The sequence below is a fragment of the Netta rufina genome (genome assembly GCF_964035555.1).
Source record: "Netta rufina genome assembly, chromosome: 2".
Taxonomy (NCBI): Eukaryota; Metazoa; Chordata; class Aves; order Anseriformes; family Anatidae; genus Netta; species Netta rufina.
Window position 1 is genome coordinate 81,421,945 of NC_140124.1, and position 27,927 is coordinate 81,449,871.

The 27,927-nt window shown below is 44.4% G+C and overlaps 1 protein-coding gene across 1 annotated transcript; it reads right to left on the reverse strand.

Moving 5' to 3' along the window:
• Nucleotides 1-4,991: 4,991 nt before the first annotated feature.
• On the reverse strand, nucleotides 4,992-27,927 carry PXDC1 (PX domain containing 1). Its single transcript, XM_084282034.1, has 5 exons — nucleotides 27,537-27,927; nucleotides 16,574-16,665; nucleotides 16,214-16,331; nucleotides 12,060-12,171; nucleotides 4,992-6,601 (listed from the first exon to the last, which is right to left on the reverse strand). The coding sequence occupies exons 1-5, from the start codon at nucleotides 27,790-27,792 to the stop codon at nucleotides 6,484-6,486; spliced, it is 696 nt and encodes a 231-aa protein (XP_084138160.1). The 5' UTR covers nucleotides 27,793-27,927; the 3' UTR covers nucleotides 4,992-6,483.

Genomic DNA, 27,927 nt, shown 5'->3' on the forward strand with positions numbered 1-27,927 from the left:
TAAACACATACTGCAATTGTGGCTAAACATTGTTTTTTTGCCAGGCTGTGTCAGAAGTAGCTGCAACAGAACACACAAAGCCTGACATAGAGCTCCAACTTGTGCTGTAAGAGATTTTAGAGAATAATCCTGTTTGTTTCTTTGGTTTTGTTTTGTTTTGTTTTGTTTTAACTTCATTTGAAAACACATGCACAAAGCTGATGCCAGGATGGTTTTACTCAAGATTCAGTGTGTAGTTGGGTTTTCTTCTTGCATCATCTGTCTTTTATCAACTATTTTCTTTACCTAAAAGCCTCTGAAAACTGTTTAACAGACTCTGTACACTAGAAGCTGGTGCCTGCAGCCTGGGCAGGAGCTGGGTCTAATCCAGCCCTTTCTGTCAGCAGTGGGCCCTTGTACAGCAGAGAGCTCATCTATAAGCCATCAGCTTTTCAGTTCAGAGATGCAGTTAACATCACCAGGCAGCAGAAAATGAATTTTACTCCTGCGCAGTGTTTGAAAAAGCATCTTTAGAGATGAAGAAGCTTTTCTTTACAATCTCACCTGAGCAGGTTCCCATAAAAGCAGCCTTTCAAGTGACGAATGGCACCTGAAACCTCTGTGGCACCTCCCGTCCTGTGGTGCACGGTATCTGCCTGCTAGCACTGGGACAAAGACTAAGCACTGCAAAAGTCTGTCCTAGTCATCTCTTGCTGATGTGGAAGTTTGAACTGTTCTCTCTCTCACCAGAGCATGTGGGGTTATACACTTCAACTGTAAGAAGCACAGGCACGTAATGTTAATGGGGCCTAGGAGAACCTAAGAAAGTCTGAATTCATACAATTCAATAGTAAATGCATCTGAGCAAGCTCCACATCTTCACTGTTGCTCTAATCTTTTAGGTGAATGCGAATTCTCCAACTATTAGATAGAGATATATTGTATATAATATTACCTTGATGTTCTTCCCTTACCTAAATCCCCCAATGTATGTATCACTAACAGTGTTAATTATAATGAGAATGGTTTTAGAGCCTGAAGAAATTACACTGAAAATGGGAATGCTTTGTCTGCTATAAAACTTGGGAACAGCACTTCAGGGTGTGAATATTTCCATAAGGAAGCAATTATATTGATGAAAGCTGACTGGTAAAATAGTCTGAATAATTTGTGTATGTGTGAGGAAGGGAATTCAGAGATAGCTGACTGGTACAGGAATGAACATTGGGATGTGGGATGCAATGGGAAAACATTCACATATACATTTTTAAAGAGCTTGGTGCTGAGCTACAGACTATTCCTGCTACAAAAGAATCCAGTCTTGGAATCCAGTCCTGGCTTTTTTAAAGGTATTTGCTACAACAAATAACAAAAAGACTGATGGACACTATGTAGTGCAGTGTGCTATCTTTTATCTTCCCTTTTCATTCTTGAGATCTAAAAAACTCTGAAGGTTTGGCAACATTACAATGCCAGTGTATTTCATGACCTGAAAAATAAAACCCAAATGAGTTTGTCATCACTGCTCCTCCCAGAAGACATGTGCCTCCTGGTCCTTCAGTAGCTAGTAGCATACTTCACCTTTGCTCGTGCAGCTAACAGCAAGCACTGGTACACGTTATTCCCTTACAACACGTGAAAGGAAGAAGCCAAAGCTGCTGAGAAAATAAAGCCTGGCTTTTTAACAACGCAGCTTACATAGGAAGTGGCTTTGCGTTGTGGAGAGGGGTTTGAAGATTAAGTCCTTGTGTCATCCATTTCTGTCAGAATCATCAGAGGCTAACTAATGACCCACGCCAAAAATTACATTTTCATCATTAGATTTCTGAAGCAAAACACCACTGAGATGAATGGCAGCACTTTGCATCCCAGCAGATATTTTCTGCAGGGTTGTGCAGGCTGGGCAGAGAGGGTTTTATACCTGCTGCAATGGGAGCACGGGGGAGAGGTCTTGTTTACAAACTGAAGAGAAAGTTTTATTTCAGCTACTCCTTTCTTAAGTGATGACAGACTAGTTTTTGGAACACAGTACTGCAGCAAGAACTGAATTCTGCACTATAATCCATGTATGAATACACATTTAGCTATTTGTAGCAATTGAAAATAATAAATGCATTTCTGAAAAATCTCTGAAAATTTTCTGAAAATCCTGGCATCCAGCATTTTAGGGAAGGACTGCAAGGAATGTTTCTGCAGGCTGATTATGAAATTGTTTTCCTAGCACTGGCTGCAAACAAACCCCAACATGTTAGGTATGAGCTCTTCCCCCAGTCACAAAACCTGGCATTGGTTCAGGCCTTGCAGCCCCGTTCCTACACCCACAAAGTGAGGGAAAACCTTTGCAAAGCAGCTGTAACTGCCTGGTCCCAGCAGCCAAGAGAGCCCAACATACGCAGCTGATTTGGTGAGAAGTTTCTTTCCACTTACTGTGCAAGTCACTGCACCACAACACTAGGGTTGTACTTCAGTGACAGCTTTTGCCCATGTATTTGCACTTTCAGTACCTCCAGAGACTCATTCATATACAACCATATAAACTGGCAGTGTTGCCCTGCAGACAAATACATGTTAACTCACCACAACCATGGCCACAAGTCATTTGAACTCCACCATTTTACTCCTTTTCATCAGGATTGCCCCATGGAAATGGCCACTTCCCACCCAGTTATTAGGAATCTAGGATGGGTAAAGCCTGCCTGTGCTCCAAAATCCTCCGCTGCCCCTGCCTGGGGATCAGCTCAAGTCCCCTGGAGATCAGCTCAAAGTCCCCACCACCACTGGCCGAGGAGCAAGGCAGAAGCTCTGGTGTGACCACCCAGCCATGAGCTCCAGAGACATGGCCCATGTGGATGCCAGGTGGCAATGAGCTCCTCCTGCCTGATGGGATCCATGAAGGAGTGACAGCAGCACGGTGACAATCAACCCTGGACAGAAATTAAGGAACAGCTAAGCATAGATGTCAGGGTGAATTCCTGTTTCTCAAGACGTTTTTTATCCTCCCAGAGAAGCAACTACAAGACAAGAATCTTTCAGCCACCAAGGTGAAAGAAGCAGCAGCAGCTAAGAAATTGTTGTTTGCCTTTTGTTGTTGTCGTTGTTACTTGTGTTTTTTTTAAGCTTTTCACTTCTTTGAGATAAATTCTCTTCTGTGAGAGATTTTGTTGTGACACAAATCTGCTGACTTAAAAATGCCCGAAAAGGGCTCTGTAAAACAGAAAAATATCGCTGTAAATCCTCCACAGCTGCCCCAACGAACGATTGCGAGGATATTTTGTGGTGATTCCAAAAGAAGAACCACATCTTACCCAGGGAGTAAGTACCTAGGACTATACTTTTATTTGCTCCTCAGTACTTGATGGCTCAGCTGAGGCAGGTCCCACAGGCCCAGACCTCTTCTCACACTTGTGTAATGCCGAGGACATTGCCTGGAAAGCCAACAGGAGTGGCCCAAGCACCACATGAAGGGCTGGCAGGACACAGCAGAACACATGTGCCTACTCTACAGGGCTCAACTGCAGGTGAACTGTGTGCCAGGCTGGCCCCATAGAGTAATTCAGAGTATTTTAAGACGTGAGCTGAAGGACAGCTGGCCTGGAATAGAATCCTGCAGAAATGTAGAAAGCTCTGAAGACTGTACCGTAACATACACATACAAGAAAGCTTCACTCGAAACGTAAATGAAATTTTCTAAATTTCTACTGTTGCATTCAAGTAAAGTCTTAGTAGTCTTTTAACAAAACCTTGTGCACACATAAATTGCATCTTGGACTGTAAATGCGAATTTATTTTAATTCCTCAAAGATGATATTGGTTCTACGTCACCACTGATCTATTCTGAACCTATGAATTGACCATATGCATAATTCATACTCTGAACTTTTAAGTTGTAGAGAACTGGTCTGCAGGAGAAAATTGCAGTGGTTTAACAAAATTAGTGTTGTTTCTTCTTTTTACATTAACTCTCTGCACAAAGTAATATATGCAACGATTTATATTGCTTTGATTTACCAAATAGCTAGATTTTAGTTAAGTGAAATCAATTAGGTAATCACCTCTGGAAAATTATTGATTAAAATGTCTTTTGAAAAATACAAGTTAAACAGTGCAACTTCTGTTTGTAAAGAATTTCCTTTGCCCTACACTTCCCCTTCCTTGAAGACTTCAATGTCCATGCAGCTTAGCTGTTTTTCATGAGGAATGTGGTTGTACCTTTTAGAAATTAGCAATACTTTATTTTTATAACATATAACTTAACTACTTATATTTTCCAGAGCACTTTATCACTGAGTTAAAAATTCATAGGAACATTCAAATGAACCAGGGGAAAATATTGCATCAAAAGCCAATGACACTGCGGTGCTCTAAAAAACATTACTCTAGAAAAAACTCAGGCATAAGGCAACAAAGCAGAATTACCCAAAGCACCATGGTAGGCTGAGAGCTGGGCCAGGAACTGGAATCAAATATTCCAACTCCCAATCCAACATATTTATTTACTACATACTAACCCACCACGGTTAACTGAAAGCACTGACAGAAGAGTTAAAAATAATGAGATTAAAAACAAACAAACAAAAACCCCACTATTTGAATTCAAGAGGCTGTGCAGAAAGCCTTTGGATGAGTGAGGACATGCACCTTTCTACTCTAGAAGTGTTATGTACAAGAATCTGCTTTATCTTTAAAAACTGTGAGTGCCAGACTTGATTTACCTTATAGTTGTAATGATGCAGCATTCCTCCACTAAACTTAGTGGTATTGAACAACATTCACAAGATCAACAGTTACGCTAAGAGGCTGCGCATGTGTTGTCCATAATGCTGAGATGGCACATACTCGTGGAGCAGCATAGAAAGAGTTCCCAAAACTCAGCATTTTTCCAAAACTGCTAGAGAAAGAATGAAAATTTGGCATGACTGTGAGAGAGTCCCCAAAGAACAAGAAGGGGAGAAAAAAAAAGTAGCCACCATTTAAAGCTGCAGAAATTTTACTGAAGGCGAGTTATATTTTATTTCATTAAAATATATTTTGAAAACATACTGTGTAAAAGAATTAGGGTTCTCAATAATTTATTATTTACATTAGCAAATGCTGTTTGACTGTTATTCTACAGATAGAAATGAGAAGTCTGCAGAAGGAATTGTACCAATTTCTTCAGGACCACACAAGCCCCATTACAAGGAAACATCCAAAACACACTCCTCCCCGTTTCAATCCTTTCAAATTCACGTTTGCAATCAGATCACAAGAAGCCCAATGACAGGTCACACTGGCGAGTGTTGAACACTGACAATGAGAGCTGGGAGTTCACAGCGCTCCCCAAGAGAGAGCCCCCGAAGAGGTTGTAACCTTGCACTACTCAGTAGCCAAGATGCTGTAGGGTCCAATCCCTCTCTTGCTCCCACTGTCTTAATGCCACTGAAACCAAGAGCATTACATGACAAGGCCTGCACCAGGCCCCCAGGCATATCCCAGAAAGCTAGACAGACTCCTCGAGCTTCACCAGCCCAGGAGAGAGTGTATGTCCTACCACTGTAGACACACTGTAGCTTATTCTTTTTCAGTCCAAACACGTTATAAATCTCATTGGCTTCCTCCCCATCCTCTGGGGAGAAAGATGCATAGGAAATTATCTCTCTGATGTAAACAACTGTAAGCACCATTCACATTTTCTGGTCCACGTGACAAAATTCAGATCCAAGTGCCTGTCATAGCCTTGACCATTCTTAGCAGGGCAGCTCAGCTTTTCCATCAGCTTTCCCGATCTCTGACATCATCCAGGTACCCAAACATTGTGTGCAGTCCATTGCAATGCCAGCTGCTGTCTGCTTTACTCATGGAAAGAGGGTAAGAGTAGTCATCTCTTCAGGGATTTTATAAAAATCCACAATTAAAAGAAATAAAGCAGTCAGCTCATGTGTCCTGTGTCCTGGAGGCACTCAATGGTATTTCTGACATCTCATGTAAGGCACCAGTCACCCGGTAGCTGAGCAAAAAGTGACCTGCAAAGCCTCCATTTAGCAACCGCAGAGGGAACTGACAAAATTCAGCTGGTTTGCTTGCCTTCTCGCTTACATAGCATAAAAAGTGTGGTCGAGACATCTGGTGGAATCCTGAAAGAGGAAGCCTCAACTTGCACTGCAAGCCAAGGAACACGGGTGACAGCACACCACAGCACAAGTTTTCATGGCTGTATCAGTCACAGTTGCCACAGACATTGCAGAGATTTCCTCAAGCCCCGGGAAGCCTCTGCTGCCTTGCTTTCATGGAAAATGAGTTTGTTGTCAGCAGCGAAGCAGTTATCTCCTCACATGATGTCTCTGCAAGACACACCGGAAGGCCAGACTCCGAAGCCAGCTTTGTGGTGTACTTGCTGCAACTTCTCTGCTGTTGGTCCTGTCTGCACAGCCATGTTCACAGAGCTGCAATGCTGGAGAGAGCAGAGAATTCACCTGTGGACGAAGAGGTTGGCTGGATGCTGGCTGACTGCAACACTGAACAGCCTCAGTCCAGAATATCAGTCTCAAATGGGACCAGGTGGTAGTATGTCAAGTTGGTGACATAAGCTGTTGGGTCATCACTGTCTTCTAGCTCTGAGGTAAAGTCACTCACACTCTCAAACCTAAGGAGAAACCAAACCAAAAAGACATTAAGTCATTAATATTTATTTTTAAAAAGTCAAGGGAATCTGAAGAAAGGTACTGGGGGAAGAGAAGGCTAGAATATTTGAAGACTGATCCCTAGAAATTTTGAGAAAAGACATTTGTGAGGTCATTTGGAATAAGGGCTGCAGGCAAGAATGCCTCTGCTGGCATCTCAGGTTAAATTTCTGAGTAAATATAATGCACTGACTTCCTTTGCACCTGAGTAGTGTTACTGTGATAGTCTTTCTAATGCTCGTTTGCAGCTTCAGCTTTGCAAAGCTCAGTTTGCAAGGCAGAGATCTAGAGTCCCAACCCTTTTCTGAATGAAATCATCAGTATCTCCACCTCTCAGCAGCTTGAAATTCAAACTTACTCTAGAAGCTGTCAAACAAGGTCCATGCAGATCAGCCATGAATCATTAAGTTACAGTTTCAGCCTACATATTGTTGTGCTAGTGTGGAGAGACCAGAAATGGCATCTTCTGCCACTTAAGTAAACCCAGATCCAGCACTTACTAAAGAGGGTTGAGACAAATGAAAAACTTTGCTCTCCATGTCCTTAATTACAAAGAAAACCTGCTTCTTTGTAACCTGTGGAAATGAATGGGCAAAAGAGCTTACTTTCAGTAAAACAGGATGGCTATTCCCTTCTAAAACTGTGGCAAAACACAGCCACACAGCACACTAGGAGAGCAAGTTCCACATCTCTTTGGACAGCAGTCTTCAGTGGAAGGGACTTTTATCACTCCTCTCCCGTATGACACTGACTCTTCACAGCACTTGTCATGGTAATACCTGAACTTATCTCATGACATCTGGTGACCGTGTTGAGTTGGAGGTGACCTGGATCAAAACCATTATTAATTGATTTTAATTTCCTAGGGCTCCTCTCCTACTAATGAATGAATGATTTCATAGGATGTAGCCTTTCTTATCAGGCAATTCTGAATACCTTTGAAACTGGATTTTTATGAGTCTAGAAGAGCTTTCCCTGTGGTATGGGAAGAGCTCCATAGAAAGTACTCAGAACTTATCCCGTCCACCTCCTCCTCAACACAGCCTGGTGTTGATGAATCAACCACAGGACAGTGAGGACACGCAAATCTTCTCATCCTCTCTGATTTTCAAAGGTAGTTGTGACGAAGGAAGGAAGCAGCAAGTGAACTCTGGTAAAGTGAGTCATGAAACTGAGGTCCACATTCTTCCATTTTGTTCTCAGAGCATTTGGCAGCAACACGAAATGCCTCTGTTCCCACACAAAAGTGGAACAGAAACTGCCTTTGTATCCAGACTGAACTTGTACCTATGAAGTGAAAGGCTACGAGTCCCTTCTTTCCCTTTGGCTTTTCTATGAGGCCAAATGTTTAAGACAACCAGGAAACAATGACTAAAACATCCTTCCCACAGAGCCTTGGTATCCTCCCCATAGCATGAGATCTAGATTTTGATAAGCCGAGGATATCTGAATACAGAGATTCCCAAATTTGGTTTAATTTGCTTTGGTATTTTCCTTCTCACTTCCTACCTCCTGTGTTACAACTCGTATTTCTGCAAAGATCATTCAGCACCTCATGCCTACTGTCAACCAGAAGGCATCAACTTGTTAAAACCTACACTTTCCTCAGTGACACACATTCCAGTTCCAAGGAGGCTGCGATTTCTGCACTAAGAAAACATTTTACTTCTTCCCAGATAGCATAGCAGTTAAGAGCAAGTCACTTCAGACCAAGGATTAAATCTCATCTTAGTTCAGGCCAGGGACCTGAAGAACTGTCAAATTTCTTTTTCGTACACTGTCACTTTAGTATTTTGAAAGAACATGCATTCATTTAATACAGAGTGAAAAAATGGAAACTAAAAAATTGCACAAGATGGAAAAATAATTTCTAACCTAGCTCTGACTATTGGATGTGTCCCTTTAGGGGACATATTTTCTAACTTTTTTTTTTTTTTTAGACTGGCATACTTCAGCTCTCCGAATAACAGGTAAACAGAGAAAGCTTTAAAATGATTTGTTTTAAAACTGCATCTACCTTCACATCAACTACTTAAACTCCTGCAGTTAAGTAGGACAACTGCAGATTTCATTCTAACTTCAAACTAGAAAGCCCTAGGACTCAGATATCCCTGAAACTCAGGTATTTCAGAAGACACAAACAGGCATGGTAGGATAAAGAAACAGAAAACATCTGCTACTTCCATGTCTTCCCCAAAACTCACTTTCTTTGGAAGCATCATGGATTATTGGATAGCAGTGTCCATACATCCTGGAATATATGGACATGGACAGCTCTGTCTTTTCCACACTCCTGTCTGGTCATTCTCAACTCTTAATGATGAGGACCACCACTTTCTGAACAGAAAATCATGCATTTTCTCCTGCAGTGCTGTCACTATGCTCTTTACTTACAAGCACACAAAAATTACACTGAACACTGAAGGTTTATACGTTCATTCCTCTACTCCCACCAGGCTGTTTGTTAGCTTCACGTGTGTGAAGGTGCGTAGAACAAATTTGACTTAGTTTCCTACAATTATTTCACAGGTGATGTTGTGTTATCTTACAGACCACCAGTGATTCAGAAACAATAGGTTATAAAACACCAGTGAGGCAGACAGAATGACAAAGCCAGAAGAGGAGGCAAGAAGGCTATTCATATTCTTCTTTCCCTCTCTTATCAATTATAGAAAACTAGACTATTACAACGTGCAGAGCCCACAGATTTTGTGGTTCTTCAACCTTACCAATAAGGTTCTACAAGCAGCACACAAGGTACAAAGCTGTGGCATTCACATGCTGTGGGTAGGCAGAAAGGATTCCTTGCTGCTGGAAAGGAAAAATGGGCACAGGGTTCTGCAAAGCTCTTTTCCTGACAAGAGCAGGATTTTGCTTTCCTGGAAACATTCGGCATCTAACTTGACCAGCACACACCTACTTTTGCGTTGCCACCCATGAAAGCCTCTCCCACGAACAACAAGATGCTAATGATGACAGCAGCACCGTCCTGAAAATACACATCTGTCACTGGAATGAGTTTGCCAGAAAGGCAGCACATCCAGCTCCAAAGCCTTTGCTGCCTGCTGCTGGCTGGAAAGACAGAAGTGCAAACGGTCCTCGCAGGGAAAGGTTCTCTCTCTAACAAAATCAGAGTTTGTATGTGCTTATTCACCACCTTTTCTTTGAGGTCTGCAGAGTACTGAAAGAAGCTTATATAAGAGGACTGTTTTATGGCACCTGGAGACCGAACGCACTGGGTTCACCACGTTTTGCAATAGTACAGTGTACTGGCAACTAAAAAATGGTGGAAGAAGAAAGCAAGTACTTCAGAACAACAGAGTAAGCAACTCCAACTTGCAAAAACACTAGTTTCTTCTGTAAGAAGTTTCAGCCTTTTCAGCTGATGGGCTGCTTGGTAGGTAGCACTGTAGGCAGTCCAGCAGCTGAGCAGTGCAGCAGGGCCTCAGCAAACGAATGCTACCTGATGAAGATCCAAGTGCTTCTATCCAAAAAATACAAGTTTGCTTTGCAAAATGTCTGATTCAAGCACATCCGCAGCCAAAACCCACATGGAGTTTAATGTTGCTGAAAGGAAAAAGTTCCCATTTGAGGATATACAAGTCCACAAGGAATTAACTCTAATTTCAGAACAGAAAACATGGGTCCCATAAATCCAATTTTACAGAGACCAAAAGGGAACTGAATAGGATTCCGAAAGATTTTAAAACTTCCTTTCTGGGCTACTAACCTACACTTAAAGCACAACATAGAAAACCTTTTCTTTAAAAAAAATAAAAAAATCAATTTTTACAAAAGAGCTGTTCTACACAAATGCCATTACTTCCTAACTACTACTTTCCAGCTTCAATATACAGCTACAGGAAGAGCAAATTTAGGGTACCATGCACAACAGACATTTAACATTTATTAACTTCTTCATTTCTGATATAACCTCCTTCAGGAAGTTAAGATACAAATCCACAAAGCCAGGCTGTTATCCTGGATTTGTTTCTTCTATCACAGTTTCTGGGAAAACAAACAAATCATCCAGTTTTTACTGTATTTTAGTATTTAGTACTATATACTGGCTTTAGTATCTTCTGACCTTCTATATAGGACAAACAAGGGGATGACAAGTAGATGACAGCAATTTCCAAACCCATACTACTAAGTTTTGCTTGGTCCAGAGCACATTTTTCAAATCAAGACTAATTTTATTTTTTTATTTTTTAAATAAAAACATTTTGAAATAGTAAAAATGGAAAGCCTTTTGCTGCCTTTTGGTAATCTGTTCCAATTATTTATCACTCTCAGCACTAAAACAAGATCCACTGTGAACTGTCAACATTAATTTCCAGACACTGGCCACATAGAATTATCTCCAGCACATCATTTCAACCTCATTAATATAAGCTTATGAGCTTAATGCTGTTAGCAAGGTCTAGGTTCAAAACAGTAAGTGATAAAACCCTGGTTCTTTTAAAAGTTAATAGAATGGCTTTAAAGAAATTACAGTGGAGCCAGAGATACATTTCAGCCCCTGACAAAATCTCGTCAAGCTCTAAATCCTTCTGCAGACTGGCAATGATCACATTTCAAACGTGGCAAGACAGCCTTGTATTCAAAGATAAAGCCTCTATAAGGCAGTTAGCACTCTGTTTCCATCATTTTGACTGCTCTAATGAAAATGTAGGTCAATGTTTCTCATTAAAAATATTTAAAAGCTTCATTACCTGCAGCTCATTGAAATACCAATCGCTTTCCATCACAGAAATTTCTAGGAGCCTATTGCCATTGGTGCCCATCTGTCATTATAGTCACTGACTTTATATGTACATGAAAACCTTTCTGGTTACTGGTCTCTGACCCCAGAATACCCACATGCATTAACAAGCAAAATTTACAAATAAGGCTAATCTAACTTCACCCCTTCTTAATGAAATACACATTTCACCAACTCAGAGCATGTGGCAGCACCTGAGCAGCTGCCCAGCTTCCTTTTTTTCAGGGATGTGTTCCCCCTCTTCTAAGGATGGTGTTTTGCTTCCTAAATATTTGGGATATTTCATCAGTAAGGATTCTCCAGCTTCCAAATCTGGGATCAAGTCAGCTCCTTCACAGTCACGCAAGAAAGAAAAAGCTCTTCTGTTCTCACCTGTCAGGGTCCCTGTGACAGTCACAGCTTTTTGATACACAGAGGATTGAGCTCCCTGGGGTCAATAATTCTCAGACAGCCATTTAATACATTTTAATGTAAAGAGCTGTGAAGCCTTAGCAACCATGCCCAGTAATCTTTAACCAGCTGGAATGACAACTGCACTAGTCTTGCTCCCATACAGAAAATATTTTGCTGGCAAGGGCATAGAGGGAAAGAAACAGCCAAAAACTGAGAGTTTATCTCAAACTTGACAGCACGACTCATGGACAAACCACACTTACAAGTGTTCTGCTGAGTCTACGTCCAGGTGCTTCTCTTTTCCATTGGGTATACTGTGGTCGATGACTATTGTTTCAGTGTTTGCTAAACAAAATCCATTTGATCGCATGATTTCTGTCAGGGGAAGAAAGAAAAACAAGATGAGAGTCCAAAAAAAAAAAAAAAAAAAAAAAAAAGAGGAAGCTGGAAAACAACTGCATGTCATATGTAGTTGACATGATTATGAAATGGGATATGCATGTGACACTGAAAATCTGCATAGGAAAGAAGAAACAAAGAGTTTGTTTCATAGCTTCTAACACCTACAAACTGCCAGCACTTAAGTAGTTTTATTCATGTAAACAACTCCTGATACAGAGCATTTGAAGCAAAACCCAGGTTCAGTCCCACTAATGCCAGTGGCAAAATCTGCATCATTTTTTAGAAGAGTGGTAGCCCATCTATATAGCTGCAATCTACCACTTCTCATAATGATATTTTTCCTGGACAGATTTCCAAGTCTTAAACCAGCTAAGCAGAAAAGAAAAAAAATAAAAACAATAAAAACCCCACAACAAGAGATAAACAGGAAATTAAAAGTTACCCTCCAAATTAATTCAACCAGCATCTTTAAGTCATGTAAAACAATATCATCTGCTATACTGCCCACAACTCTGCTTACTCTCTGCTTACTTGTTTCTTACTGTGTAAGAAGCTCCAGTCCAGAAGAGCTAAAATTTACAGCTAATTCCACTGACTTACCGCCAAGGATAGAGCTGCTAACTAAAGAGTAGTATTTGATATCAATGAGAAGTTAATCCACATCTGTATTAGACAGAAAGGCAAACTAGGCAAATCACAAGGATTTTTCTTCTGGTCACACAATCTTAGATGAGGCTAGGGCCAACACAAAAGGAAAATGCTCTCTATTTAAATCAGCACCAGCTTAAGCAGGATGACCGATCATTTCTTCAAAGTAAGAGGACCCTTTGTTATATCCTTGAGTTATCAGTACAAGCAAAATGAAATTCTTCTGTGGCAGTAAATATGGTAGAGAGAAGAGATATGTACAGGGAATAATGCCTAAGACCTTGCCTCAAAAGCACCAATTTCAACTACACAGCTCAAGCAATGAGCAGGAGAGGGGAGCAGAGAGGAGGTAATTTTTAAGTGCACATTTGCATATTACTACCTAAAGGTAAAGCCAGAACTCACTTCCATATTTTGAGAAAGTAATCTTCAACTTTTAATCTGTATTTTATTGCAACCCACTTCAGCAGAATACGTTTGGGGTGATAAAAACACTGAAAAGCAGCAGAATCACCTTCAGTCATGACTCATCTCGAGCCAACATCATACTGCAGAATAAAATTTACATCATACATTCAAATTGAGCTTTCATCAAAGGATGGGGGCTTTCTCTCATCCCCATCACCTACCACCCTGAACCGGACCACGTGAGGGGACAGCTTGTTTGTTCAGAGAGCACAAAACGTGTTTGCCTGTTTTCTGAGTCTGCAGCCGTGCAAAAAGCTGCACTACGGCCAACATGAATAGCGCACAGTTTTTTCCTAGTGTCCTTGACATGACCTAAAAGTTACAGCATTTCATTGCAATGCAAACTGCTTCGGACATTAACATTTACTGCCATCTACTGACAGCACTTCCAGACACTGAAGCCATTCCCAGTGTGCAACACTCAGATGAGGCAGAGAGCAATTTATTATGATTTCCGCCTATGTTTTAAAAATTTATTTGCAGCAGCCAGTTAAACAATAAAAAAAATACCACATGATGCTTTTGAATAGCCATATAGGTCTTTCTCCAATCTTCCTCCAATTAATTAGGTATGTCTCGACTATGAAAATTAATTTAGGATTAAAACAAAACATGTTAGTGTTCAGCTAACATGGTTTCCACAGCTCCTTCACACGCAGAAGGCCTCCCTGTACTGCTAGCCTGTCCTTCAGCCAGACACCCTCCCTGTGAATTTAGATTCATCTCCACCATCTTCTCTGTTGTACCCAAGCGTGGCATTCTCAGACATGCACAGTATGTGTGCCCCAAGGGGGTACACACCTTCACAACAATTAAAGGAAATATTTCCAAACAAGAAAAAAATAAATAAATCAAAAACCAAAGCAAACAAACAAACAAAAACAATCAAGCCAGAGCAACAGTGCAGTTTTTAACCAATGCAATTCCAAATACACCTGTTCTTGATATTTACCTGTTTGCAAAAGGAATAAGGTTTAAAAGCGTGGCTGCTCTCAGTGGTACATTTTTATAGCATATAGTTCGGATCCTTCATTTCATAATGGGCAGGTACTAGGAGCCACTTTGCAACCTCTGTTCTCATGGAGTAGCAACATATTCTGGACAAAAATAGTGACTATGCTCTCAAGAGCCAACACCCAGGTGTTCAGAAGTAAAGCACATAGCAAAGCCTAGGATGACTGATGTTAGGAAACATGCACATGAGGAATTTCACCTGTGCTTTCCATATCAGCTCAAGACATCACCCAAACCTCCCTGCTCTCAGGCGGAGTGTCAGATGCACTTGTTGGCTCCCATCTCTCATGCCCAAGGAGCCATACCCATGTCACCCCCTTGGCTGTACGACCCCAGAGGCTCTTCTCGACAAGCTCGGTCCTGTCCTGCACTGCAGCCTGGCCCTGGGGGCCCTACAAGAAGGCACCAGCCCAGACAGGCTGGCAAAACCACGCTTTTCACCGAGGCTCTGTGTTACATAGTACTTTTCTAAACAGTTGTTGGTAGGTTCACAAGCGATTTACCAATTTATTAAGAGAATATTTAACCCACGACCAGTTTGTTTATAACCAGAGTTCAGGATCAGTTACAAAAAAAAAAAATCTAAACAGTTTATGAGATCAGTCCTTAAGATGCAGTGTTCACATCCTTAGCATGCTGACACACTGACTAGTTATTAACTAATGACTAGTACCTACTAGTAGTCATTACCTAGTACCTACTAGTACCTACTAGTAGGTACTAATGGTTAGTACCTACGGAAACCGATGTATTTAATATTAGATATCTTAGGCACCTTGGAGGACTATACAGTATTTCACTCTTATTTCACCTACCAAAATAAACTCTTCTGGTGACAATAAAACTGCCACCTTGTGGGACAGGTCATAGACTGCAACCTTCAAAGGAGAAGTCTGCAGTTCCCGCTAGGCTCAAAGGAAGCTTTTCAGTGTAGTAATACAAAACCATGCAAGCCAAATATCCACAGACCTTTTAACAACAGTCAGTAGCAGATTTCAGGGGGGCAGACTGAAAGGATGGACAAGTATAGAAGTGATACTGGTCTTCAGTTTACCCTCCGGGTTTAGAAACTTGCTGTCTCCAACTGTGACAGGTCTCAATGCACTTTTGCTCCATTTTCTTAATTCTTTTTTGAAGTCATTTATGCTTTCAGCTCCATGATATCCTATGACAATTACTTGCATTCTTTAACCGTGTTCCAGATGAAAGCAACATAATATTATAACCTTTCTTTTGTTTGTCTAAAGCCTGTTATCTACCAACCTACAATTCTTGTTTGGTGACAAATACAGGGTAATCAACCTCCTTCCATTCACAGCTTTGTAGGCTTCCATTACATTCCTGCTGTCATGTCTTCTCAAAGTTGAAACGTATTTATTTATTTAACCTTGTCTGTAGAGAAGCTGTCCAATTATTTGAGCCCCTGTCCTTTATTTGTATGTTTTAAAATTTAATTATGTCCTGTCTGAGATAGAGAGACCAGAGCACACTGTATTCAAGATGTGGTGGTTCTTCTTAATTTCTTACCTAATAATTCTGAATATTCTCACTGTCTTTTTTGCTAGCCTCTGAGCAGTGAGCTTACATTTTTACAGAACTGCGTAAAGAGCTCAAAATCTCCTTCCTAAGTGGTAACAACACTGTCATATGCGACAATAGTGAGGACTGCCTTTTCTTCATGTTGTTTCTCTGAACTCAGCTTTCAGTTTCACCTGTCATTTTATTGCCTAGTATGTCAAGGTTAATTATATGTTCTATGTTATAAAGCAGACTATGGAGAACTATCTTTTGAATTGCTGATGGAGAAAGAACAAAGGGAACAGCAAATGCAGTCATTTTCATTCTTTAATTCTTGTCTTGACTGTAGGAAGCAAACAACTCTTACCTGATATTTTAACTGGACTTTGAAAGCTTGGCTGAATTTTATGGACGTTGTCATTCTTTAGAACTTGGTCCAAAGGAGATCTCTCGAAGAATGTGAGGACTACTTCAGACCTTGAATACTAAAAAAGAGAAAGACGTCCATTATTTTACCAGTAGTTTGCTTTGTTCCTCTTTTCCCTTTCCATCCCACTGCCTGGAGATGTCATCACATGGTTCAGGCACTCATCACTTCTGCAAGACACTCAAATTGTTGCTTCTTTAACAGTTTGGCAAAAACCATTGCTTTCTAATCGGCATGAGAGTGTGTGTCACCATCAAGGAGGAGTCAAACCAGGCTAAGTGTGGAACTTGACTTACTCACCTTCCACGGCATGTTTATAATAGTCTTCAGAAGCTTTTCCACTTCATTGAGTCTGGCTTCTATGTCATGGGCTTCTTTTATAGTGATGAGCCCTAGAAACAAAATAAACAGTTTGTGAGCATAGGCAAAAGCACATTTTCATGTGTACACACACTTTAGCACCCAAAAGCAGCTGATCAAGAAGATGTGGAAAGACCTCAAATATTATGCCTTCCAGAAATAAGCCTTTTAACCCACACTGATCACAAAATGTGTACCCAAACTAAGGTGGGTGTAGTTACTAGCACAGTTGCAGGCCTGACACAAGTTCAGCTGTTTATGATCACATTTAGGAGCTGCAAGACAAGCAGAAGTAGAACCGCCTACTCCTTCACCCACAGTTTCACTACACAGCATTCCCAGCAATGATAATCAAAATGCCTGTTTTCTTCTTCCCAGAACCATGATTCATCCTTTCTCTGTCAATAAAAATTGAAAGAAAGCCCAAAGAAGCCAAAAAAATGCAACCCACAGATCAGAGGAAAAGACTAAACACAAGCTAAACAAAAGCCTTCGAGAGCACTCTTGTATTTCCATGAATGCAAACACCAATGAACAGTCCAGGGAAGATTTCTCAGTGCCATGTTCTCCAAGTGCAAAACAACTGTTTGCCTTTCTTTTTTTTTTTTTTTTTTTTCCCTTAAATCATTGAATTATCACAGAGCTGCAGGACGGATTAAAGAGAAATTTTTGCATTCTAGTGTCCTGAATGACGCATTACAATGCTTCTAATTTTGAATTGTTCAATACAGGGATCTTCAAGTGTAATACTGTAGAAATTTCATATTTATAATCTGCAGGGCATACGTAACTTCTGTCTTTCCTGGCAAGCTCAGGGAAATCTAGCACATCATATGCACGTACAGGAAAAATGAGGAGAAGCAAACCCCAATACCTCACATCCTTCTAACAGCCTTTTTATTTCTGGTCTTTGTAACTCACTTGTTCTAACCTAATCATCATTTTGCTTCTACATTTGCACCGCTTTTCCAAAGAACAAGATACATATGTGAAAAGAAATACCTAAGAGACTACTAAATTCAACAAGATTCACTGGTTTAAACAAAAAGTAAAATATTTTTAAAAAGGAGCAAAAGAAGACCCAATAAATCAAAGCCATCTAAATAAAAAGAGAAAAACATCCAAAAGGCAAGCTGTTAGAAACGACCTCAATATATTGACATTGTAAGCACTAAGCTTTCTAAATGCAGTCTTCTGCATGTATCTCCACCTCTGTATTTAAAAGACGAGAAAGAGCTGTTAAATACACACAACCTCAAGCCAACATTCACGAAATGTTTCTGTCTGCATCAGTCCATGTTGCGTTACTGGTGTGACGTGACCACATACAAACTTTCCAGACAAAAAAAGCGTGACTTGGAAACTGTCAGCTCTCCTCAGATTACAGCACTAAATAAAACGGAGATTGTCTCCAGAGCAGCCAGGTTTACTTGAAAGTCTTTCTATTGCTCAATAGTCCCTCATTTTGCCATTTTTGTCAGTGTCACTACCACTTCTTCCTCTGGCACAGCTCTCTCCCTCTCCTGACTGCAGAGCGGCGGGCACCCACAGGCATGTAAGCATGGCAGCGGCACATCCTGCTTTGGCTGGTGTATACCACGGCAGAGCAGCTTTGCATGGGAACTCTCTGAAAGGCTGTAAACACAAATTAACTCATCTGCATGGGTCCACAGACTGCGTATTAGCAGGGCTGTGCTTGACGCCTCAGACCTGAATTGCAGACCAGCACCCTTCATCTTCCTAACTGCTGGGTGTGAGCGGGCCTGGGAGGATCCGTGTCGCCCCTTCTCAAGTATGTTCCCAGCCCACATCTGACAGAAGCTCAAACCTTTCAAAAATAAAAAATTAATCTTTTTCATCCTCCCGAAAAAAGTCTGCCAACAGCCACACAGCTCAGGAGCCCACGTGTGGTGTTCAAGCCATGCTGTCCCCCTGCCACAGCCCACGTCAGAGAGAGCTGAGGGACACAGGCCCCCTCGCCACCAACCCATCGGGGTTGTGCTCTCAAATCCGCCCTTGTCCTCAGAGCCTTCCCCAAATAAGCACTTGTTGGTGAAATGAGTATTTTGCCAGGAGGAGGGATGCTTTGAAACAAATGAAGATACTCATCAAATCAAGAGCAGCCAAAATAAAAAGAGAGAGAAAAAAAAGAAAAAGTCCACCTCACCAACAGCACTGCACATTCCTACTCAGAGGGCAACCAGCCAAGCAGTGAGATTTTCTCTCATTAGTAATCAGGCGAAGCATCTGCAGCTCCGCACAGCCTTTTAAAGCTTCAGAGAGGGAAGTTGGAGAAGACCGGCAGCCTGTGGCCCTCTCGCAGCTCACCCAGTAGGAGGTTTTACAGCTTCTTGCCTTCCCCAGGGATTTCCAGCCCCTGTGTACTCCTTGCTCGAGCTGCTGGAGAGGCACCAGGCATGCAAACCCACGGAAACTGGCACGGCCAACTTCTAACATCTGACACAGTAAGAGCTGTGCCTTACCGACGCTTTTAATATCAAAACCAAAAGGCAGACAGCGTAGGAAGGAGAGCAAGCGATACATCTGCCTGGACAGATGCCTCTGCGTGCGCTTAAGGACTATGGATACACGGCTCTGCTGTGTAGAGCTGCTGACCTTACACGATCAGTCGCAGGGAACTGAGCTTGGCAGGGCTACAGCTTTCCTTTCCATATGTCTGCAGACCGAACGCACAGAAACCACTTGACTCACTATATATATATGTTGAGCCCTGTAATTTCTTCTGCAACAGCTACCAAGTTTCACAAGGCCCTCATTTATCATAATTCTGAAAGTCTCTGTTTTTAAGAGTTAACAGATGCCCTGGCGGCTTTCAGTTCGTCATGGGCTGCGATCCCACACCCCGAGGGATTGCTTACAGCCCAACATCTGCACTACCCTGAGCAAGACACTGCCTGCCCACACAGCCAGCGGGGACGGAGGCCTCAATCCCTCCTTTTGCTCCCTTCCAGCACTCGCTGACTGCTTGCTGTCATCAGCCACAACACACGTGCCTGGGTAACAACACCGTGGGTTCCTGAGGTGAAGTCTCCAGCGGCAGTGCTGGTTCAAGGTGTTTTCACCCTCCCCTGCAACTCATTTCCTCTCCCACGCTGCTGCAGCACACCGCTGCCTCTGCTTTGCCAGCACAATTAAGGGAATACCTTCAGCCAGCCCTGTCAAAGACTTCACCTCAGGAAATCCCAGCCTGTGCAGGAGATGTAAGAGCCTGCAGGCCAGGATGCCCGCTGCAAGCTCCTTTCCCCCCCAGGCACCACACAGCCAACTCAAGCAGGAATTGGGATTCATGTTAAGAAAGGTCACAATTGCACCAGAGCTTTCCATCTCTAGCCCTCACTAACAGCTTGATTAAGCACAGAGGCTGCCCTTTGAGTGGGGCTTTCTCCCCTGGCTGCCTTATTTTTTCCGTTCTGAGGCTTTGACAAGGCAGAGGAAAAGAAAAAAAGACCAGAAACCGGTCTAGGATCTCCAGACGCTGGAAACGTCTGAACAAACAGACACGATGCACGTGCCAGCTGCCTTCGTAGACAGTCCAGCACCTCCAGCTCTTGTTAATCCTGACACGAACACACCACAAGCTGGATGCATCTGGAGCACACTGCACTCACTGCACATCCACTGGCCACGTATGCAGTGTCCGTACGGCAGCTACAGCATGTCCTGATGCCTTTGTCCCTCTGCCCATAGAGCTGAGAGACGTGCCTATCTTTCCATCAGGGACTTTCTGACCCCGAGAACCTTTCTTCAGGCAGCTCGCCCTGAAATAAAGAGAAAACATTAATAAAGCTACCAGTAGCCTGGAACCAGTTGTGCTTTCTTCCACTTGTTCAGTCATGCAACAGAGCTGAGCTGAAGGCTAGGAAATCTCTTAGTGAGGTCATGGCGAAACGCTGTTCTCATGCCTTTCCCTCTGCCCTGGCTGCTGTCTGACTGCTAATTGAAAACATGTGCAAACTCCTCCCAGGAAAACTTTGCTCTCTGTCTTCTTACCCATACTGTGCTTGGACAATTAACTATCATTTCAAGTGATTTAAATACTATAAACACCTATGTTTATAGGGCTTGAGGTAAATTGGAGCCCTGCTGGCTCCTTTTTTTTTTTTTTTTTTTTTTAACCACAAAGCCTTTTGCTGCCAAACACCACAAACCTCTAAGATTTTTTTTTCACCCTGCACACAAGGGAGCCCACACGCTGGGTCATGGGAGGGACAATACAGACACACTGTGTGACCAAGGGTGGCACTTGCCTGTACCTGGGATATTTGGTTTTAGCAGTGTGCTGCTGTGCACACAACCCCTGGAACTAGCAAGCTGATTTTAAGGGAGGAGACGATCATTTTGACATCTCCCCTACCCCTTTCCTGATCAAGAACCCCACACAGAGTCCTGAAGATGGGGTGAACAGTCTGAGCCCAGTCTGAGACCACGCACACGTAACAATAACACACCTCTGGAAAAACAGCACAAACAGCAGCTCAGGCCTGCAGCATCCTTCCCGCTCGGGGACCCTGGTGCCAGAACAGCTGCAGGAGACTCAGGGAGCAAGCATGCAGCTGTGTCCCTGGCACGCTGGGTCACGGCGTGGGAGAGAGGCCTGGAGCTGAAAATGAGCAGGAAACGAGTTCAGCTGAGGAGGAGAGCGAACTGGGAGCCAGTTAAAGATGTCAACACACAAGCCTTGATAGCCTGTCCTATTACTGCCATATGAGCCACCAAACCTGCAACTAATGATATTTTGACAGCCACATTTAACCCACTGCATAGCTTGTAATGAAATCACGATGTGGTCCTGACAGCTGATGCCCACGATGACTGCTTTGTCTCAGCAGTCCTCTAGTGAGTGAGTTCATGCCTAAATCAAATTTGCCTCATGCGCCATCCCTCAATGATGACACAAAGTCATCTGTTTGTCTGGAGAGGGGTTGCTGTGTACAAGTTGCTAGGTCCGTGATCTCAAACTGTGGGCAAACCCTGTCCCTCCAGGCTGAAGGACTCCACTTGAGGCTTTTGGTCAGGAGAGGAGCAAAGAATGTCCAAGAGATCTCCTATTTTCTCAAAATTAGTTCAACAAGTATAGGAGACTGAGCAAGGACAGAGGCCAAGGTGTACTTTTTGGAGATGTGTGACCGATGACAGTACAAATGCTATGTATTTCGGTATCTACATGAAGATTAAACATTTGCGCTGAGCCCTCCTCACCCAATCCCCTCTCAGTCCCATGCAGGAAAAACTGCAGAACGGGTATCAAAGTGAAAAAAAGGAGTAGAAGATAAATAGAGGCAGAAGTCTTACTGTGTTTTGCTAAATCCGCACTGCAATAAAGATTTATGGCCTATAGGTGCTGATCCTGAGCCCACCCTTATCTCTTTGCACAAGTCAGTGAGCGGCAATTAGGGATCCCAGATCTTTAGGGAAGATGCATAAGCTGTCTCACACAGATGACTGCCACTCTGCTAGGAAGATAGGTAAGAGCTCGTTTCACACAACTTCTCAGTAATTCTGCAGAAATAACACCACAGGAATCCCTTCAGTCCAAAGGCTTGATAAGACCCAGAGAAGGGCAGATAATTAGGGTCAATCAGGGATATCAGCTCTCCAATTACCAGAGACCAGGATAGCCACTCTTCTGTTCTCTGCTGGTTATTTGTGATGTCTTCTGGGGCATCTGGTTCTCATCACGACGGACAGAATCCCAGAGCTAGCTGTGGCTCTAGTCTTAGTCCAGCAGCACTGGCAGCTCCTCTTTGATGCTTCTTCCCTAATTATTCTGCACCCTTCTCTTGGGGCAGATGCACTTGCCCCTTCCTCTCGTGAGGAAATCCATCCATATTGTATGACAGGAGTCAACTGCAGTCTCTAAAACCTTTACAAAAGGTTTACTATTCATGGAGTATCACTGACATGATACATATTGTTGGCATTGCTCATGGAGCAGTCAAAAGGACATGGTGGAGTTCAAAAGAGGGGTGCAGGGGGCTGGATGTCTGCAGTTTGTTGCACATTTGCTGCTCTTCTTAACCCGGATTGCTGAGGAACAAAACAGGGACAGCGTTTCTGAGAGAGAGATGATTTCAGAAAATGCAAGTAAGCCACTCCATGCTTTTCTAAGTCTTACTAGGTAGCAACGAGCATATTGACATTGATATGAGTCTGTTAGACACTGAAAGACATAGAGCTTTGAAAGCCCTGCCTGCACTGTGTGCTTTCAGCTCTAACGCTGAGCACTTCTTTGGCAATTCATACATCGCAGGTGTGAAAATACGGATGGCACAAAGTACTATTCAAACAGCTGTCTGGCTAAAATCGATCCTCAGGATCACTTGAGGATGCTGGCACACCCAAGCAAAGCACAGGAGGCGGGTTAAAAGCAAGTTAAAAGTCCAGACCTCCAGCTGACGGGTTTTACACACATTTTTCACACGTGTGTGTGAGTGTTAGACGTGGGGAAATGGTACCTCCCAGTGACTGAGCTCAGCACAGACCTTCCCCGCAGAGCTCCCTGCCTTGATGCTTGATGAGCCACAAGAAACGAGATGTCAAAGAAGCACAAGATAAAAGTGAACAAAGCAGTCAGCACCTGATGAAAAATGCAAGCTCCTACAACCATTTTTAGTGCCAGCTCCTTATCAGGTGAGAACTGTCACGAGGAAACAACCTCATTTCCATTCCTTCCCACCAAAATCCTCCCAGACACATTGCCTGGTTGCCTCAGTCCACCACAAAAAGGCAACTTGTGCCTAGCTTTGTTACAACACAGCAAGCTTCATTTATCTCCATCATTACCGATGAACCATGAAATTCAGCCAATAAAAAAAAAATAAAAAAAAAATGCAGAAGCCCCAAACTTAATTTCAGTCATAGAGCACTGCTAGAGCCTGATAACCGAGAGCGGCATCCTTTGTCTGCCAGACAGAAGCTCAGAGCAAGCTCCACTAATGAACTGTTGACAATGTCAACAATGGAAAGAGCACAATAGATGCAGTGTATTTATCTGCATTGTCACCGCACCGAAACAGCTGCCGTCTGTGGAAAACCACTGTGCTGCTTGTGCAGAGCTCCCTCTTTGCATAAATCACCCTCCCAGACGGCCTTGTAAACAACAACAGCACAATGCAGCATATAGAAAACCGTACGTTAAAAACACAACGTTTACAGCGAAAAGCGTGGGCAAACAAAGTCCCTGGGACAGGTCCTTCGAACCGCAGCCCCGGAGGAGCCTCCCATGTGCTTCCCGGACACAGAAAACAGCTGATCATCTGCTTCCCACATGAGGCAACCCCGCCGCAGGGCAGGCACAAGCCTCAGAGCTTGAGCTCAGCGTTAGTCACCCAGGAAGGACTGCCCAGGGGCTGCTACGGGTGACGAGTGAAGTCCTCTGTGCTACCAGGAGAGCTACAGGCGCAGAGTTTCCATGGGAAGCCTCCACGGCTGCTGGACAGCTTGTACGGCTGGGCAAAGGTTGAGTGCCAGCACAGCAGAAGATAACCGAGAAGTTTCGGAGAGCTTTTCCAGGTAAACACCACTGGCAGCAATCTGGTGAAGGTGAAGAAAAGGGAGTGCAGCTGGAGGAAAGCAAGCGGAGAAGCAGATACAATAACAAAAAGGAGAGCGAGGGAAAAAAAGGCCACAACAGAGCAGAATGAGTCAGAGGAGGGATGGAAAGAAGAAAGGGGAGGGAATGAGCACTTTGGAAAGGAAGTCCATCTAGGAAGAAAAAAATGTGTAAGACTGAAGAGCATTTCTGACTTGACAGCTCGGAGTATCAGAGCTGCACGAGGCACGGGGCAAACAGCCATGCTGGAAGAGCATCTGAGCTTCTGTCCCGATCATGAAAGCAACAGAGCAGTGGTATGGGGCAGCACAGACCCATATGGGGCAGAGCAGGGCTGCCAGAGAACACCCTGCCACTCCAAGGGCAAACCAAACCCAAACTCTGAAAGGTTGCTAATGAGCTCACAAGTAGATGACTGCACTGACATTGGGTCAGGTTCCAGGATAAATCTTAACCAAGAATCCTTAGAAGTAAGAGGTAGAGAAAACAGAAGGGAAAAATGAAGAAGTGCGTTTCCAGATTTATACTTTGCTTCCAGCGCCTACTGGGTCTGTTGCAACGACTTCTAAATCACCAACATAAAGTCAGCTCCTAAGTCCAGGGGCTGTTTTTCTCATCCAGTGATTTAAATACAAACATTGTTTATTCTGCATACAGCAAGGCACAGACAGATTAGTAACGTCAAGAGTGAACGAGCCTGTGTTTGTCTGTGAGCCTCTTTGTGCATTTGCCTACAGCAAGGGCTGGGCACGCTTCAGACACAAATAAGATACTAGCAAGTTACTGGTAACATCACAGTGAATCATGTTTAGTCACCCTGCAGGTATGCACATATCTAACCTTGTTTACGAGCTCACTAGTAAGACACCTCGTGTTGCTGAACATCCTTGGCCCTCAGCATCATAACACGCTCCAGATGCAGGCACGGAGCGCGCCGTGCCATGTGCTGTTAGTAGTTATCAAAGACAAGACCAGGCTGCGTGTATGCCCTGCTCCCCCACGGGGACCTCCTCTTTTCTCCTGCCAAAGCAGGGGTGAGACGAACAGCGTACGCCAAAAGCGGTGCCTCCCATCCCCTCCTCTGCAACCACAAAGCGCCCTGAGGGTCTAAGTACGGGCAGGGAGAGATTGTGGAGGGCAAGGAAAGGGGCAGGGGAGGAGAAATGGAAGGAGAAGGCAGGTTGTGCTGTTTGCTCTGGCTGAACAAGAAAAGGAGCACACTGCTGCTCAGCGTTAGCTGTTTGCTGAAACCAGCTATAATGGTGACAACCAACTCTTCCTAAAATTGCTCACATTAAGAAAAATATATAAATTCTTCCAAAAAGAAGTCAGTAACATCAAATAGCTCAACCTTGCACTCCTCAAGCACATCCCTGTACTGTAACACACCGCAGCATGACCAAGCTGCGGGATAATTCTAGTTCTTCTAATGCTCCTTAAGCAAATCTGTAGGAGCGCTGCATTCTTTCAATGCAATGCAAATTTGGTTTGCAGCATTTAACCACTTCCTCCAGATAAAAGGCATGGCTAATATTCAGATTCTTTCGGAAAGCCCAAGATAAATAAACCAACAAACACACATACATATGCACATACATCTGTATGCGTATAAACACACACAGATCTATACGACTGAATGCTAACATGCGCAAGGCTGTATCTCTGTCAGGTGTTTTTGCTGGGTTAAACACATTGAGCTTTACCACTGCTTTTAAACAGGACATGAAGAAACCGTGCTTACCCCAGAAGTTTTCTCAAGAGCGGACATGCGCCACGCAGCCTGTGCTTAGAGCCAAGTCTCTGCATCAGTGTCACTCGGTTAAATGAGATTTTTATGTTTCAGCTTCATGACGTTACACAAGGCTGTGGGCACTCAGTTTAAAATGCTGGCGTGATGAAGTGTTCTCCAGGCAGAGAAACACACTTGGCAAAGTAATTTTCTTCAGCCCAGGAGCAGCTTAATTTTAAAGAGTACTACTGAAATTGTGAGGCACGCCGTGACTGCTTACAAACTATTCTGGGTTTTGATTCCGTCTCTGCAGCAGATTTAACCTCCACCTCCTCGCCATGCTGAATAGATCACGATCTGCTTACATTAGCCATCAATTTTTCAAACCTTGGCCTGATGCTTTGGCTCATTCCAGGTCTGTTCCCGAGATAGGGGCAAGCGGAGGTTGCTGGCTCCAGGTCTCGGGCAGGATCTGAGGATGCTTCCCTTTTCCCAGCTGTTCATGGACCAACATCGTGTTTCACCTGGCCCTGCCGAGCACACCCCAAGCACTGACTGTAACCCCACCTGGCTGCACCTGCCCTGACGATGCCTTGGCGATGCAGGAACCCAGCTCAGCACTCCACAGAAGCCTCATTGCGCTTCCAGGCTCTTGCAGGAGGCGCTGAGGGACGAATTTAACGAGGGGCCGGAGTCCGGGACCCCCAGGGCCCGATCCTGCCTGCCCCCAGCTCGGCCCCATCCCCAGCGCCCGCCGCCTGCAGAGGGCACCCGGCCCCCGCGAGTGGCGGCGGTGCCCGGCCGGGAGGCGACACCACGGCCCCGGGATGCCACCGGCACCGGGGGGGGGACACGACCCGGCCGGGGGGAGCCCTCCGGGGCTACCCTGCCGCTCCCAGCCAGCCGAGGCCCGGGGATAAAAGCAGGCAGCCCCCGGCCGCGCAGCAAACGGAGGGCACCCCGCGGGTTAACGAGCGGGGGCTGAGCAGGGGGAGCCCCCCCGGGGCCGCTCCAGCCGCTGCCGAAACGGGAAGGGAGAAGGAAAATGGCTCGGGCCGCGGCTGCTGGGACTGCCCTGCGCTGCACGAAGTTAGGGCAGCAACTGCGCTCGCTCCCAGCGCCGCGAGAGTCCACTGCCAAGAGCCGCTGACGGCATTTTTTTTCTCTTTTTTTTTTTTTTTTTCCCTATTTTTCCTTTTATTTTTTTTTCTTTTTCTCTTTTTTCTTTCTTTTTTTTTTCTTTTTCATTTTTTCCTTTTTTTCCTTTTCCTTTTTTTTTTCCCTTTTTCTTCTTCTTTTTTTTTTTTTTTTCCTTTTTCCCACCCCCTTTGCCGACAAGCTGGGGAGCTTCCCCCTTAGCCCCTCTCCCCCCAGCACCCCCAAGGGTGCCAACACCGACCCAGCGCCCACCCCCGCGGCGGGGGGATCGCTCGTTTCCAGCCACGAAACCACCCCAAAAACCAACCCAACCGAGACACGCACAGCCCGGCAGGAGCTGCCGACCGCAGAGCGCCGCTCCCCAGCCCCGTCCCGTCCCCTCGCCCCCCTTGGGGCTGGAGGGGAGAGAGGGGGACACCCCCACCGCATCCCCAACCCCAAACCTTGCAGCAGCGGGGAGCGGGACAGCTCGGGCCGGTCCTCGGGGAAGGAGTCGAGGAGGCGCTTGAAGAGGCGCCCCAGGTCGGAGTAGCTGCGGTGCAGGTAGAGGACGTTGCGGTCCGACCACTCGGTGCGGATCTCGTAAAACTCCTCCTCGTCGCCCCGGCGGCTGATGACGAGCCGGCGGATGCCGTTCACCCAGCAGCCCCGCACGTACATGTTCACCAGCGAGGTGCCCTCGAACACGGCCGAGGCCATCCCGCCGCCGGCGGAGGGCGAAGCCAGCCGCCCCGCCCGCCGCGCCCCACTTAAGGGGAGGAGGAGGAAGAGGAGGAGGAGGAGGAGGAGGAGGAGGATGGGGGGTGCCACCCAGCGCACCCCCGGGGCGGAGGA